Here is a 13,555-nt window from a genome sequence, read left to right on the forward strand (position 1 = left end):
CTGTGCGGCACTGAGGCAGCGCTGCAGGAGGCACAGCGCCCTGCCCTGGAGGAGCGCTGTGCAGAAGCCCTCGGTATCCAGAGGTTTGGGTTCTTGGCCCAGCTTGTGTGACTTTGATCAAGTAATCGGGTTTCTCCTGACCTCTAGATACCGCTGGTTGAACCAGGCGCTCTCTAGAGCCTTCCTAGCTCCCATGTTCTGAGCTTGAACCCATAGGTCTCTCCACATCTTATACTTGGTTTTGGCCCAAGTGCACTGGTACTTTGGCCCGTTGAGATCCTGAAGCTGTCCACGAGAGGCCCTTGGGAGAAGTGACTCTAGGCCAGGAGTTTGCTGCCCGTCCCAGGCCACAAGGAGCAGGGGTTCCCACAGTGAGCCACCCAGGCGTCTGCTCTGCTGTTGTCGTGAAAGACAGAGCCCTTTGGTGGTGGAAAGTTTCAGGCCCGTTTGTCTTGGGTCATCCTGTCAGGCTCACCCCATGCAGGCGTGTTGCCCAACCTGAATCGGCCCTTTGCAGTCATTTTTTTCTTGTTCTCAAGAAACTCGGTTGACCTGAAGATGGGTCTTGGGGGCAGGGCGCCCTTCCCGACGTGTGCCCAGAGAGTGCAGCTCTGTCTGAACCTCACTCAGGAGGTGTTATCTCAGCCAGCGCTCCGATGAGTCAGTCCTGGGCCACGGCTGTTGGTGAGCCAGGCCCGATCTCTTCCTTCTGTACTTCCTGTCGGGGCTGATGTCACCACTCTGTGAGCCTCGTGGCCTTTTATGGACAAAGAACCGGCAGCTCCTCTCACAGAGGAAGTGAGTGATAAGGCCCCCAGCATAAGGCTGCACCTGGGGTGAAATACCTGTGGTCAGGTGTTCCCTCCGCCCCCTGAGCTGGGGCCTTCTGAGTTAGCGGGGAACACCTGTCCATTAGGACCTCTGCTTCAGCTCGGAAAGGCCTCGGGGCATCTGGGGTTTCAAATCAAATCAGGAGAGGGAATGGCCTCTTCATTGAATATGGAACTTAAAACCTTTCTTGTTGTTCTGAGGAAGGTGAGCAGTGGAGAGCTGCAGGTGCAGGGGGCTCAGTGTTTCCAAGCACCTGTGCTGTGCCTGTGCATCAGGCACGCCCTCCCTTCAGTCGTGGGAGTGGCCCCGCCAGGGAGGCCTGCCCTCTATTCCCCAGAGGCCCAGGAGCCAGGCATCACGAGGGGGCGAGCAGCGTGAGGGCTGGACCCTCAGCTCTGGAGCAGGCAGCCCATGGCTGTCTCCCTCCCGTCTGCTCCAGACACGCGGACCAGTGGTTTCCACGTGTGCTCTGAGGAACCCTGTCTCCACCAGCTAAGCAGCTCTGGTTTTTGTCTCCTGCTTCATATTGGGGATTCGGGAAGATAGTATCTGAGGAAAGGCTGCTGTTTATTTTAAAAGCGTTGAAAACCACGGCAGAGAGTAATAATCTTGGCTGTACCCCCACCCGTAGCGAAGTAGAGCCTGGGCGGAGGGGTTCAGGCTCCGAGGTTAGGTGAAGGACCTCCATCCCGGCAGGGAGCCTGTTTCACAGAACAGGGTTGTCTCTGGAGGGTGCATTCCCCTGGTCCGGCCTGCAGGGTTCCTGTCTGTGTGTCTGCCTGCTCTGGTGTGGCGGAAGGAAGGGCGTTTTCAAATAAGCTGCAGTTCATATGGGTCCAAATAAGGACTTGAGCCAAAACAGCGGACTGGGCTGGACTCTTGGGTGTCCGATGTCGTGAGAGGACTGTGTAGGGAAGGGCTCACCGAGTGAGTGATAGGGGGTCTAGAATGCATCAGGGGTCTGGCAGGGGAAACTGAAGCGGAGAGCCGATGGGTGCTGAGAATTGTAACCATGCGCCTGCCAGAAGAGATGCGTCTGAGCTCAGGAACAGAACGGAGGTGTGAGAGGCGGCTTGTGCGAAACAGAGCAATGCCTGCCCTGTGCCTCCTAAGGTTACTCTGAGGCCACAAGGTACCAGACCCAAACCTACTGGAAAGAAAGCTCTTTCCGGATGAAGGGGCCACGGTGTCATTCATCGCAGGCAGGTGGATTTGGGGCACCAGGTGGTGGGGACACGAGGCGAGGCTCCCATCAGTTCTCTTGGCCAAAGCATGAAGTTTCTGGCAAAGCGATCAAGCCTTCTTTAGTGAAAAATGGAAGTTTGGAAGTGTTTCCTTTTAGGCTGTGTTGACAGTGCTAACTGGTCTTCAGGAATTAGAGGTGAAAGGTCAGAGGAGAGGAGGAGCTGGGGGGGAGGTTCCATAATGAGTCTGGTCTGGAATTAGAATCTGAAGTGTGTACAGGTCTGTGTGCATCTCTGTACACGTACCTGTGTGTGCACACGTGTGTGTGCCTGTGCTCGTCCACGCCCATGTCTGTGTTTATCCGTGTGCGTGTGCCCATGCGCACGCGTGTCCATGTAGCGTGTCCACGTGCTTGTGTGTGCACACGTTTCCGTGTGTGTGCCCACACGTGTGTTTGGGGGCTTTCTTTACTTCCTGTTGTTCAGCAGCACAGCATCTGACTCCTTTTCACACAATTAGAGGAATTCCAGCCATCCCAGCGGCAGTTCTGGGACAACGGTTCCTTCTGGAAGGGATGGGAAGGTTTCCTTTTATGGTAGTGTCAGCCACCGCTGCCCCAGGACTCACCAGCACGTGCAGGTAGAGTCTTGCCCGCTTGGGAGCGATGACTAAACATGTCTGTAGGCGGGGCCGGCCCAGGAAGGTGCAGTGAGGGAGGCTGGGGCCCTGGATCACCCTGTGTGTCCCAGATCCTGTCGGTCCCCACACTGCGCTGAGGGCCAGGCAGTGGGGCCTGCGCGTCTGCCCAGCCTTTGTCCCCGTGCTTCCTTCCCTCTGCCTCCTGCTGGTCTCGTCCAGGCTGTCTCAGCCCTGGCTGCGGCCACGCAGGACTCTGCTATGTGGGAAAGTCGAGACGGGGGCAGCAAGGTTGCTCCTCTGGGGCCTGCTCTGAGCGGCTCCACAGTGGGGCGGGGAGGGGTTTGTGTGAAGACGAGTGGCCGAGTTCCCTCTGCACTGCACCCCATTATTTCTTGGGGAGGTGGGGGAGGCTGCAGTAGAGGGCAGGGCAGCTGCGTCAGTGGGAGGTTTAGTTTCCTCCACCCCCAACTCCTTCCTTCCCTCCCGAGTGACCTGCAGATGGGAGAAGACCTGGTAGTAAATGCCCAGCCCGGGGTGCTGTGAGATCAGGTACCCCGCAGGCTCACCTTGCCAAGAGGCAGGTGACAGAGCCTTGTGTCTGCAAATCCGTCTCCTGAGGCCACGCACACAGGGAGCCATGAGTCACCCTCCCGGTGCCCGTCCTGTGGGTCTGGCTGGGCCGTGGAAGCCAGGGTGTCTTCTGGTGGCCAGCGTCGGTTTCTGTCCAGAACCAGGGCTACTGCCAACCACTGGCACTCCTGCTGCCCTGGCAGTGCCGCTGCCACCCGTCAGGGCGACTTCCTGATGGGCAGGGAACAGGCAGCAGCCGTTTGTGGACTGCCTTCTGTTTACAGGTGCCACGCGGGTCCGTTTATGTGTTATTTCTGTTCTTCAAACTGCCAGGGAGTTAGAAGCATATGTAATTTATGGATAAGGAAACGGAAACTGGGGAATTAAATACCTCTGTACAGCTCAAATATTAGTTACCGGTCAGGAGCCCAATCCTGGATTCAGGCTGATTTGACTTCAGGTGGGCTGGGGGGTGTTACGTGGGGTGGGATGAAAAGGGGGACAAATGAGTTCGTATTTTCAGCTGTTGCTTAAAATTAGACACTGACACAGGTCAGCCCAAAGGTCTTAAAGCATTTCTGTCACACTTAGCTTGCACAGTGTGGGTATTTCTGTTCCTCCTGGATCCAAGGGGGGTGAGTCCACAGAGCTGGGGGTAGGTGCCCAAAGTTCCCGACGGTCCGGCCTGGAGACCAAGTGGTCAACCACACTGGTCCGAAACTGATTCTGACGAGCTTCAGAAACTGATTCTGACAAGCTGTCTTTAAACTAACATGACTGAGTTTTTTCCACGTCACCACACTGGTGCTTGTTATTTACACCTGTGCTATTAGCCTTCATCCCAGCAGGAGGCTGGGCTCCAGGAGGCTGGGCCTGCGGCCAGGGCAGCATCTCGCCCCACGGCTGGCCCATTAGAAAGCCAGCCTTGTCTGCCACACCCCTCACCCAGCCTCTTAACTGACGCTCCTCGCGTAAAGGGGGACAGTATTTAAAACACCTGCCCCAGGCCTGCTGAATAGCCCGAATCCCCTGCTATAAACACACAGGGTCAGGTAGACTCCTGGAGAGCTTTACACAGATTGACTTTCTCGGAGGTGGGAGAGAGAACTATTCCTGGTGTCACGGGCGAGGCCGGCGGGCAGGCGGCTCCTGGAGGAGGGAGCAGCTGCCCGGTGGTGCTGCCACCTAGGGATGGCCCTCCTCGGAGTGAGGCGTCGGGCCAGCAGGTGCCGGCCTGGTGTGGCGCGTCCCCTGCACGGGCAGCGTCCCAGGCGGAAACGGGCCACTCTTCAGAAGCCAGAGTGGGAGGCTTTCACATGGAGTGGAAGTTAACGCGATGTGTCCTTTGTTTCAGACCGAGAGGACCAGTCCATTTTGTGCACGTAAGTGTTTCTGTCAGGGTGGCGGGGCCGGGTGTCCCCCTGATCCGCTCTTATCCTTGAGGAGTCCTGTCAAAACTGAGCTTGATGAGTTTGGGCCCCACTGCATGCCCTGGCCCTCCCCTCAAGGGATGGGCTACTCAGGCGTCCCAAGCATGAATGAGCTTTATTTCATGGGCAAAGATTTAAACGCCTTCTTTAAAGGAGCCGGTGGGCAGTGGGGTGGGTTTGTAGCAGAGGGAGAAGCAAGCGTTTTCTCAGCAGAGCGCAGGTGGCGGCTGCGGGCCCCTCCGGAACGCATTCCTTCTGGCTCGGAGCAGGTTGGCAGAGCAGAACTTGGGCAAAGGGACTTCCTGGTGGTTGTAGCCCAGTCAGAAACACCACCCAGTGAAGCCCTTCAGAAACCGGATTGGGATTTCCAAACTTCACGAGCTCACTCTGCCTACAGAACCTCGTAATTTCATATTATGCAAATTCCGTTGAAAAATGGATTGCCGTGGATGCTGGGCCTCCCACCCTCACCCTCTGAACTTAACAAGGAGATAACTAAACCCCGTTGCTGACGGAGTTAGTGGTACAGAGCACTCCTTCAAGTGCAGTTTCGAAGGAACATGTATAAGTGCCTTTGACCCCTGAGTTCACATCGCCTTAAGTGATTCCTAAGACATTTGGATGCAAAGGCTGCCAAGGGCTCAGGGCCAGCACTGGATGTAAGTTTACTGTCAGGCCTCTTCAGGGCCCTGGGAAGTGGCCCGAGTGCGTGAGGATTCCAGCACTAGCTTGTCCGCTTTGCCACCAGGTGTTGGGCCCCTCACTGGCGCCCAGCAGAATGGTGGGCAGTAGAGCCTGCAGTGGGGAGGGGGACACTTCGAGGATTTGGCCACATCTCCCTGAGAACTTCCTTGGCTCTCTTGGCAGGGGTGAGTCTGGAGCTGGCAAGACAGAGAACACCAAGAAAGTCATTCAGTACCTGGCTCACGTGGCCTCCTCACACAAGAGCAAGAAGGACCAGGTGAGTGTGGGCCTCCCTCCCCGCGAGGACGAGCGTGATTCATGACTTGGCTTAAAATGAGAGTGTTCGGGGAACGAAGCAGAGGCTGGGCCCGCTTTCATTGAGGCTGCAGTGTGGCTATCTTGGGAGTGGATCTGGTGGTAGCCATCCCATTTCTCCCTGGGCCTCCCAACTTTCTGAGTTGCTATGGAAACGAGACCACTGGGGGGTTCTATACAGCAGCACTCCTGGTGTTTGCAGCTAATTGCTGTGTGGCCTCCACCTCTGAGGTCGGAAGAGAGATTCCAAAACTTGGTTCTCAAGCTGATGGAGACTTGGCAGGACCTTGGGCAGGCCTGCATTTGACTCCCTGCTTCTCTTCCCTGCTGTTGAAATGCCTCTGGGTGGACAGCCCCCCAGCGAAGAGAGAAAGGGCAATCGGAAAGCCTTCTCACATCCCTTTTTCTCCCCTCTCCCTCTTGGTGGATTGTGGTGGAACTCAGCAGTGTCCTCGCTAGGTGAGCTGCACGTTTACTGCACGTTCTGCACCAGGAATGCGTGTTTTGATCATCGTGTGCCCTTGAATTATGTATTTTTTTCTAAGCAGCTTTTCACTCTACACCATTGTCACTTTCTGCGCCTAGAACTGTTCTCATAGGCTCGGCTCACTGACTGTCTTGGGAGGAGGAGGGGGGCTGGGTGTGACACACAGTGACCTCTCGTGCACTCTGAAATGACAACTCCTGCGGAATGGTTACGGACCTCCTCACCTAGCTGTTCTCAGAAACTCCGGTCCTGCCCGGAATTCCCCAGGCACATAGCAGCTGTCGTGCTCGGTGCAGAACCCTGACCAAGGCACAGTGGGCCGGGAATCTGCTCTCCGGGAACCCCACACGCTCAGTGCTCTAGACCCGATGGAGATGGCCGGCCCCTCACCTGCCACCACTGTGCTGGTCCCAAGCAGTGCCCAGAAGGCCCCCATTGGACTTCCCAGAGCTGGGGGTGATTGGTCAGAAGCATGCCTGTGTAGTGGTCTCTCTCTGTCTCTCTCTCTCAAGCACACACTCTTAAATTTCCCTGCGGAATCTAAATGTCCGTGGTGTCCCCTCAAGCTGCCAGGGGAAACTGTGCCATCTGGGTGGCTCCCCTTACAGGGGTGCTGTGTGCAGCTTCATATAAGTAAGTAGCGGTGTGTGTCTCTTTGCATGCAGACCTGGGGCGTGTCCTACAGAATGTCCTAATGAGCACAGTCTTCTGGAATGGAACCGAAAGTCATTTTTTTATGTGCCACATTTCTTAAGACATTCGGAATCTTTTTCCATGGGGCGTCTGGAGTTATATTTAGAAACTAATAAAGTTTATTTTGCTCCCTCTCTCCACACCCCATTTTCCATTCTTTTTAGGAAGCCTATTTTAAAAAAACAGGACTGTGAGGTTAGGAGTTCTCTAGCTGTGGTTTTCCATCTCTGAATTTGCAGTAAAATCCATTTCCCAACTATTTATTGGATGCCTAGTATGCGCCTGGATCTCTGGAAGGTGACCTTGGAGTCCCTGCCGAGACAGGAGCACAGTTACAGACCCATTGCCTTATTTCTGGGGCTCCATCTGCAGAGGAGAAGGCAGGCCCCCCACATTCAGACAAGATGGCATGTGGAGGGGGGTGTGGAAAGTGGGAGCAAACTTGTGACATCCTCTTTCTCAGGCTTCTGTGTGTGGTGGGCCCTTGTCCCTGACTCTCGTCCGGGGCTGCCTCTGGTTTCCGATCGCCGCTCAGGCCCTCCTCAGGCGCTCCCGTTGCAAAGGCTGTTGACTGGGTTGGTTGATTTCCTGCCTTAAACTGTACTACGGAGATTTCCCACACACAGCTGGACCATGAGACACTCTTGAACTTGGTTTATTGCTCTTGTATTCTGAGGCCCGTCATGGCATGCTGTGGCAAAGAGTGCTCTCCCCTTGCAGCGACTCAGTTGCTCACCCAAGACCGCCTGCCGGGACGTCCCAGACCTCACCTTGCTGTGGGAAGACTGGGCTTTGGCAGGGCCGCAGGTTGGCAGGGCAGAACTTGGGCAAAGGGACTTCCCCGGTGGTTGTAGCCCACTGTCAGAAACACCACCCAGTGAAGCCCTTCAGAAACTGGATTGGGATTTCCAAACTTCACGAGCACACTCTGCCTACAGAACCTCATAATTTCATATTATGCAAATTCCATTGAAAAATAAGACGCCTCTGAGCCCAAATAGGCATCAGTAAAGAAAAACCCCTAGGTTAGTCATCACCACTGTCAACAGGGAGCTGGGCTCTGGAATCCCAAATGGTTGTGCCCGAGTTGGTCTGGCAGGCCTGCGTCCCGTGGCAACAGCCTGTGGTCCCTGGACAGAAGGGCAGTGGCAGGCTCGGTCGGGGCCACACTCCCATCTGTCTGCGGGAATGGGAGCGGCTCGGCCAGGCTGGCCGCCTCGCCTGTGTTTGGAGAGGAATGTTTCCGTGGGTGGGGAAGGAGCACTCATCCAGATATGGCCCCGAGGGCTGCCTTGCTGACTTCCAGGCCCACCCGAGCCCCGGGGGTGGCAGCCCAGTGCCCTGTGACCACTGGTGCCAGGAGAGCCTGCTCTGTGGGTGTTTGACCCCTGCCCCTTGACCTGGCTGCTCTGACCCTCCACCAAGCTGTATGGTCTGAGATGAAAGACTCCCCAGCCCAGGGGCGGGGGGCGAAGGGGTGGCGGATCTGTTGGGCCCTTTCCGGTCTCTGGTGGACTTCCTGCATCCTCGGTGCTCTGCAGACACATCTCGTCTGCGGCAGGTGTGCCTGGAAGACAGTGGTCCCTGGCTCTCCTGCTACTACCAGCCGTCCTTTTCATCACTCAGGCAGCCTTTATTCCCGTAAAATCCTGGCTTGGCTCCAGCCTTGCTAATAAATACAGAACCCTGCCTGGCCCTCATGCGATCTTCTTTCCCCCTAGTGGGTACCCAGGTATTAAGGTGAACGAGATCTGTATTTTCCTCAGCCAGTGTCAGTTATTGTCTGGTCTGCTGGGAGGACAAGGGCTGCTTCCGAGGTTGATCTGACCTGACAGGTAGAGTCCCCAAGTGGGGCTGGGGCAGGGCGGGAGAATGGCAGTGACTGACAGGCGTTGGTAGAAGACTTGAAATCGAATTCCTGCTTTGCTGGCCGACAAGTACATAGCCTCAGGCAGGTCATTCCCCTTCCCTGAACCTGTTTTCTGTGAAATAGGGTTCCCTGTTTTGCTTACCCTGGGGATCATGAGTACCCTGGCATGGGATGTGCTTTGTCAACCACAAAGCATCGTGAGACCACAAGCAGAGTTTATCGGTGTTACCGAGAAACAGTTCGGAACCCACAGTGGGCGTTGTCGATCCCATGCTCAGTACCTGCTGTGCTGGGAGCAGGTTTGGGGGGTGGCAGGACGGGGCCAGCAAGGAAAATGCAGTGTTTGTTAGGACACGGATGAGAGGAGCTTGTGTCTCTTGTGGGTCTGTCCTATGGAAAGGAAACAAAATGTGGGTGTTGGGCAGGGATTCGAGGCAAGGAGGGCAGAGGGAGGCCAGTGTACCTGGGATGGAGACTGTCCCGAGACGGAGTGGTGTCTCCTCTCTTCTGGGTGCACGTGCTGCCCTCCAGCGTGTCCTTCGGGGTGGATTTGAGCCTTTGTGCAGGTTCCTGGAGTTGGGGGAGCTGCCCACTTTCTCTTTCTAGGGTTGCTGGTCAGTCAGTCCAGGGAAGTAAGTTCAAACCAGTCAAGGTCTCTGGAGGCTGGGCCGAAAGGTCGCTCGTGAGTGACACAGGGACCAGGCCGAGGCCATCGGAAGCCTCCGTTCCAGGCATGTCCATCGTGTAGACACGGCTCTGTCACCGTTCCCTCCGCCTGGAGGAGCAGGTTTGGCAGCCTGAGCCGCTGCCTGGCCTTCACTGCACCTCTGGGTTCCTTTCCAGGGGGAGCTGGAGCGGCAGCTGCTGCAGGCCAACCCCATCCTGGAAGCCTTCGGGAATGCCAAGACCGTGAAGAACGACAACTCCTCGAGATTCGTGAGTAGCGGCCGGCCACGCCCCAGCTTGAGGGCCAGAGGCTCCTACCCAGAGCTTCGGCGCATGTTGCCTTCCAGCTGGGTCCTCTCTCTTTCAAAGTGAGGAAGGGTCAGGCTTGGTGCTTCCTGGGCCTGCTGCGTGGAGCAGTCTGGGTCGTACCACAGTAGGTGGGCACCTGCATAAGTAGCTTATTCAAGGTGGCAAAAAGCCAGCAAGGGAGTGGGGAGCCCCAGCTGGTCTCCTTGATTGTCCTCTCGTAGCCAGTAGCAAGTTAGAGCTATAGTACCCCAGGGCCAGATCAGGCAGTGGGGATCACTTCTTCCCCTGTTCAGAGGAGTTTGGGCATCCCTGGGCCTTGTCCTGGTTCCCGGCTTAAAGCAGTGTGGCACTTCTGAGCCCTGAGTACCTGTGCGCTGTGGGTTGCGGGGCCCCTGGCTGCCAGACACATGAACACAGTCGCTTGTTTTCTCCCTCCAGGAGAAAAGGACTGGAGGATGGGGCATCTCATCTCTTCATTGTCTTTCTTTAGGGCAAATTTATTCGCATCAACTTTGATGTCAATGGCTACATCGTGGGAGCCAATATTGAGACTTGTATCCTTCTGGTTAATTGTAATACGAGTTGTTGGTCTGGAGGGGAGGGAGTGACCTTGATGGAGAAGCAGCGGCTTCCTGATTCCGGCGGCTTCCCCTTTGTGGGCCTGTTATGACACCTCATCTGTGGCATCAGAAAAGTACCAGGAGATGCTCATTGAAAACCCAACTCAGAGCTAGGTTTTTCTTGATTGGCAGGATAAAGTTCAGCCTAGAATGGGATGGAACTATTGAAGGTTACCCAGTGTGGTTCCCAGAGGGGTGGAGTTGGGATGGGTGCTAATTTATTTCTCTTCTACGCTGGCCTTATTGCCATTGCTGGTGGGAGTCTTCTGATCTCCACTGGCTCATGAGAAGGGGGCCCTTGGAATAGACAAGGCTTCCAAGAGTGAGAGCTGCTCTTTGGACAAGCTACATACACCCCTGGAGCCAAGAGAGTTTGCTCTTATTTTATTTAGCCATTTTGTGCCGTTCTTTGTGCCTGGTGAAGTTCAGTTGCTTTTCATGGGCATAGAGGAAAGTGGAGGGGTTGCCTTCCCTCCAGTTTGCACAACTCCTCAATGTTTGCAAAGATCTTTTGGAGAAATCTCGTGCTATCCGCCAAGCCAAGGATGAGCGGACCTTCCACATCTTCTACTATCTTCTGTCCGGGGCTGGAGAGCACCTGAAAAGTGAGTCCTGGGCCCACTGTCTGACCCAGGGGCTGCCGGGCACAGAGGTGCCCACTGCCATCGGGCTTCACGTTCCAGTTGGGAAACTAAAACACCAGCCTTGGGTGGGGGAGGAGAAGCCAGGATGAGGTCTGTTCTCTGGGCCATCCTAAGGACTTGGCCTTTTGTTTCTGAGCGCCCCCGAGAAAAGCCAGGGCAGGTCGCATGGGCAGCTGTGAATCATGGCCCCTGGGGCTCCACGCGTGTCAGTCTTGCATGCTGAGGAAGTCAGCGTTCCTGGCTACTCTGCAGCTCCTGGGGTATCCTGGGCTCAGGGGTGCCGCCCAGCCCCCCAAACGTCCAGTGTTTCAATGTTAACTAGAACCTCAGGGTTCAGCACGGCGCTGACTCGCCCTTGCCCTCCGCCCTTACAGCTGACCTCCTGCTGGAGCCGTACAACAAATACCGCTTCCTGTCCAATGGGCACGTCACCATCCCCGGGCAGCAGGACAAGGACTTGTTCCAGGAGACCATGGAGGCCATGAGGATCATGAGTATCCCAGAGGACGAGCAAATAGGTACAGGGCTGGCCCTCCTGTGGCTGAGGGGGGACGCGGGAGGCTGGGCATGGTGCCCCTGGGGCACCACAGCAGCCGACAGGCCTGGGGGAGCTTCCTGCTGGCTCTGACTCTTGGGGAGCCCTGGGGCCGGGAGGAAGGCCTTGAGTGTGTGGGAGACAGTACCCCAGGCTGGAGTTTCAGGGTTAGTTGTTCCCTGTGGTACCACAGGCGTTTGGGCAGAGGGGAAGGAAGGACAGGTGTCTACTGTCCAGGGCCGGGGCCCACGGCTGCAGCACCTGCCGTCTGCTGACAGTGGAATATCCTGCCCTGTCTTGGCAGAGTGTGGAAGGGGCTGGGGCTGGGGTCTTCGCCGCAGCGAGGCCTGATTCAATAACGTGTGGAACCTGCCTGTGTCTTCCCATTTCCCTAGATGGAGAATGAAGGGGCCTTGAGGCTTTGTCTTAGAAAGTTGGGGAGAGTACATTCGGGTTGGAGTTGCCTTTGCTGGGCCACAGACAATACGTAAATGGACGTTGTGTGGCAGTGTTGCGGGAAAACTATCAAACAAGGCTGTGCCTGGGCTAGAGGCACGTCCTCCGACCGGTGTTAGAAGTGTTGGGAGTATTAACGGAGCCCGTATCTGAGCATAGGGCTGCCCGAGCCAAGGTCTGCCGGAGGCCTGGGGACAGAGCCTCCCGGCAGGGAGGTGGGGGGCCCTCCACGTGAACTAGACCGAGGCCCCGCTCAGGGCTTCGTCTCCCCTGCCTGTTCTGAGCCACCTTTGCTTGCACCCCAAGGCCTGCTGCGGGTCATCTCCGGAGTTCTTCAGCTCGGCAACATTGCTTTCAAGAAGGAGCGTAACACCGACCAGGCCTCCATGCCCGACAACACAGGTAACCCCGTGGTCCCCGCCTGAAGGACGGGGCAGGTGCCGGGGTCGGGACGGGCTTGGGTGAACGTCTGGTAGGAGTCCCCGGCTGTACTCTCTAGTGTTGTGTTGTTTCTGACTGGCTGTCACTCGGTACCTTCTGTGAAACACACACGAGCTTCTTCATAGAGCGAGCAGCAGAATGAGTTAGAAAAGCTGTGATCAGAGGGACCAGGTTTCCTTCCTTCATTCATTCCTGAGACCAGACCATCGTCTGTTAGTCAGACAATGATTTCTGCTGTCGCTCCAGCCCAGTCAGTGCACACCTTACCTGTGAGCACAGTAGGGCCCTGAAACACTGTCACCGCATGTGCCTCGGCCACGGCTGTTCCTCTGGCTCGCTGCATATGACTCCATGGAAGTGATCAGCTGTAATGTGCCCTTCTTCATGGCTTTTCAAAAAACTTTACGGGTGGGTGTGTGGATTAAAAGATACTTCTGTGGGACGTGTGCTGTTCCGTCCCCTCGCACTGGCGCCAGGTGGGGCCGCCTCCTTTCGGTCCTACCTATGGGTAGGACCCACTTGCACTCGGGCGGATGTAGCCAGGACTGTGCGGGGAAGCAGTGCTGGGCCCCTTAGGACATGTCCCTCTCTGCCTTGCCCCTGGCCTGCACATGGCCGTTGGGTCGAAGGGGTGAGCTGGGTATCCGCCCTGTGCAGGAAGTTTCTGAGTCAGTTGTCCTGGTAATGATTGCTCAGTTGTCAGCACACATTTCTTCTCCCTTCCCAGGTTGAGCAGAGAAACTTGTTCTCTTAGGTTTAATTAAAACTTTTTATTCCTTCCTTCCTTACTGTTTGAAAAATATTAGCTGCCCAAAAGGTGTCCCACCTGTTGGGTATCAACGTGACCGATTTCACCAGAGGAATCCTCACCCCGCGCATCAAGGTGGGACGGGATTATGTCCAGAAGGCACAGACTAAGGAACAGGTACGCGTGCCCTCTGACGGGCCATCACGGTGTTGGGCACTGTCCCGTGGCTTCCCTCATTCAGTCCTCACAGCAGCTCGGAGAGCAATGTGGTGTTTACCTCATTAAGAACGTGAAGCTGACCCTGAGAAGTTCCGTAACAAGGCCAAGGCCACTCACCCAGAAAGGGCCATCCCTAGGTGGGGCCTCTTTAGGCTGCATTGGGCCTCTTGGCATCGAGTTGATGTTTAGACTGATTGGTTGGCAAGGTCTAGG

At 56.1% G+C, this 13,555-nt stretch overlaps 1 protein-coding gene across 3 annotated transcripts in view; it reads left to right on the forward strand.

Moving 5' to 3' along the window:
• The window catches only part of MYH9 (myosin heavy chain 9), an 89,760-nt gene that overhangs the window by 44,279 nt on the left and 31,926 nt on the right, over window positions 1–13,555 (forward strand). For all 3 annotated transcript variants that reach the window (XM_033118732.1, XM_033118729.1, XM_033118730.1), the window contains exons 4-11: window positions 4,580–4,607; window positions 5,523–5,616; window positions 9,548–9,640; window positions 10,170–10,233; window positions 10,806–10,904; window positions 11,318–11,461; window positions 12,241–12,336; window positions 13,182–13,300. In XM_033118732.1, coding sequence (XP_032974623.1) covers window positions 4,580–4,607; window positions 5,523–5,616; window positions 9,548–9,640; window positions 10,170–10,233; window positions 10,806–10,904; window positions 11,318–11,461; window positions 12,241–12,336; window positions 13,182–13,300 — 737 coding nt within the window. The remainder of the gene's footprint in view (window positions 1–4,579; window positions 4,608–5,522; window positions 5,617–9,547; window positions 9,641–10,169; window positions 10,234–10,805; window positions 10,905–11,317; window positions 11,462–12,240; window positions 12,337–13,181; window positions 13,301–13,555) is intronic.

This window comes from Rhinolophus ferrumequinum, chromosome 10 (genome assembly GCF_004115265.2).
Source record: "Rhinolophus ferrumequinum isolate MPI-CBG mRhiFer1 chromosome 10, mRhiFer1_v1.p, whole genome shotgun sequence".
Taxonomy (NCBI): Eukaryota; Metazoa; Chordata; class Mammalia; order Chiroptera; family Rhinolophidae; genus Rhinolophus; species Rhinolophus ferrumequinum.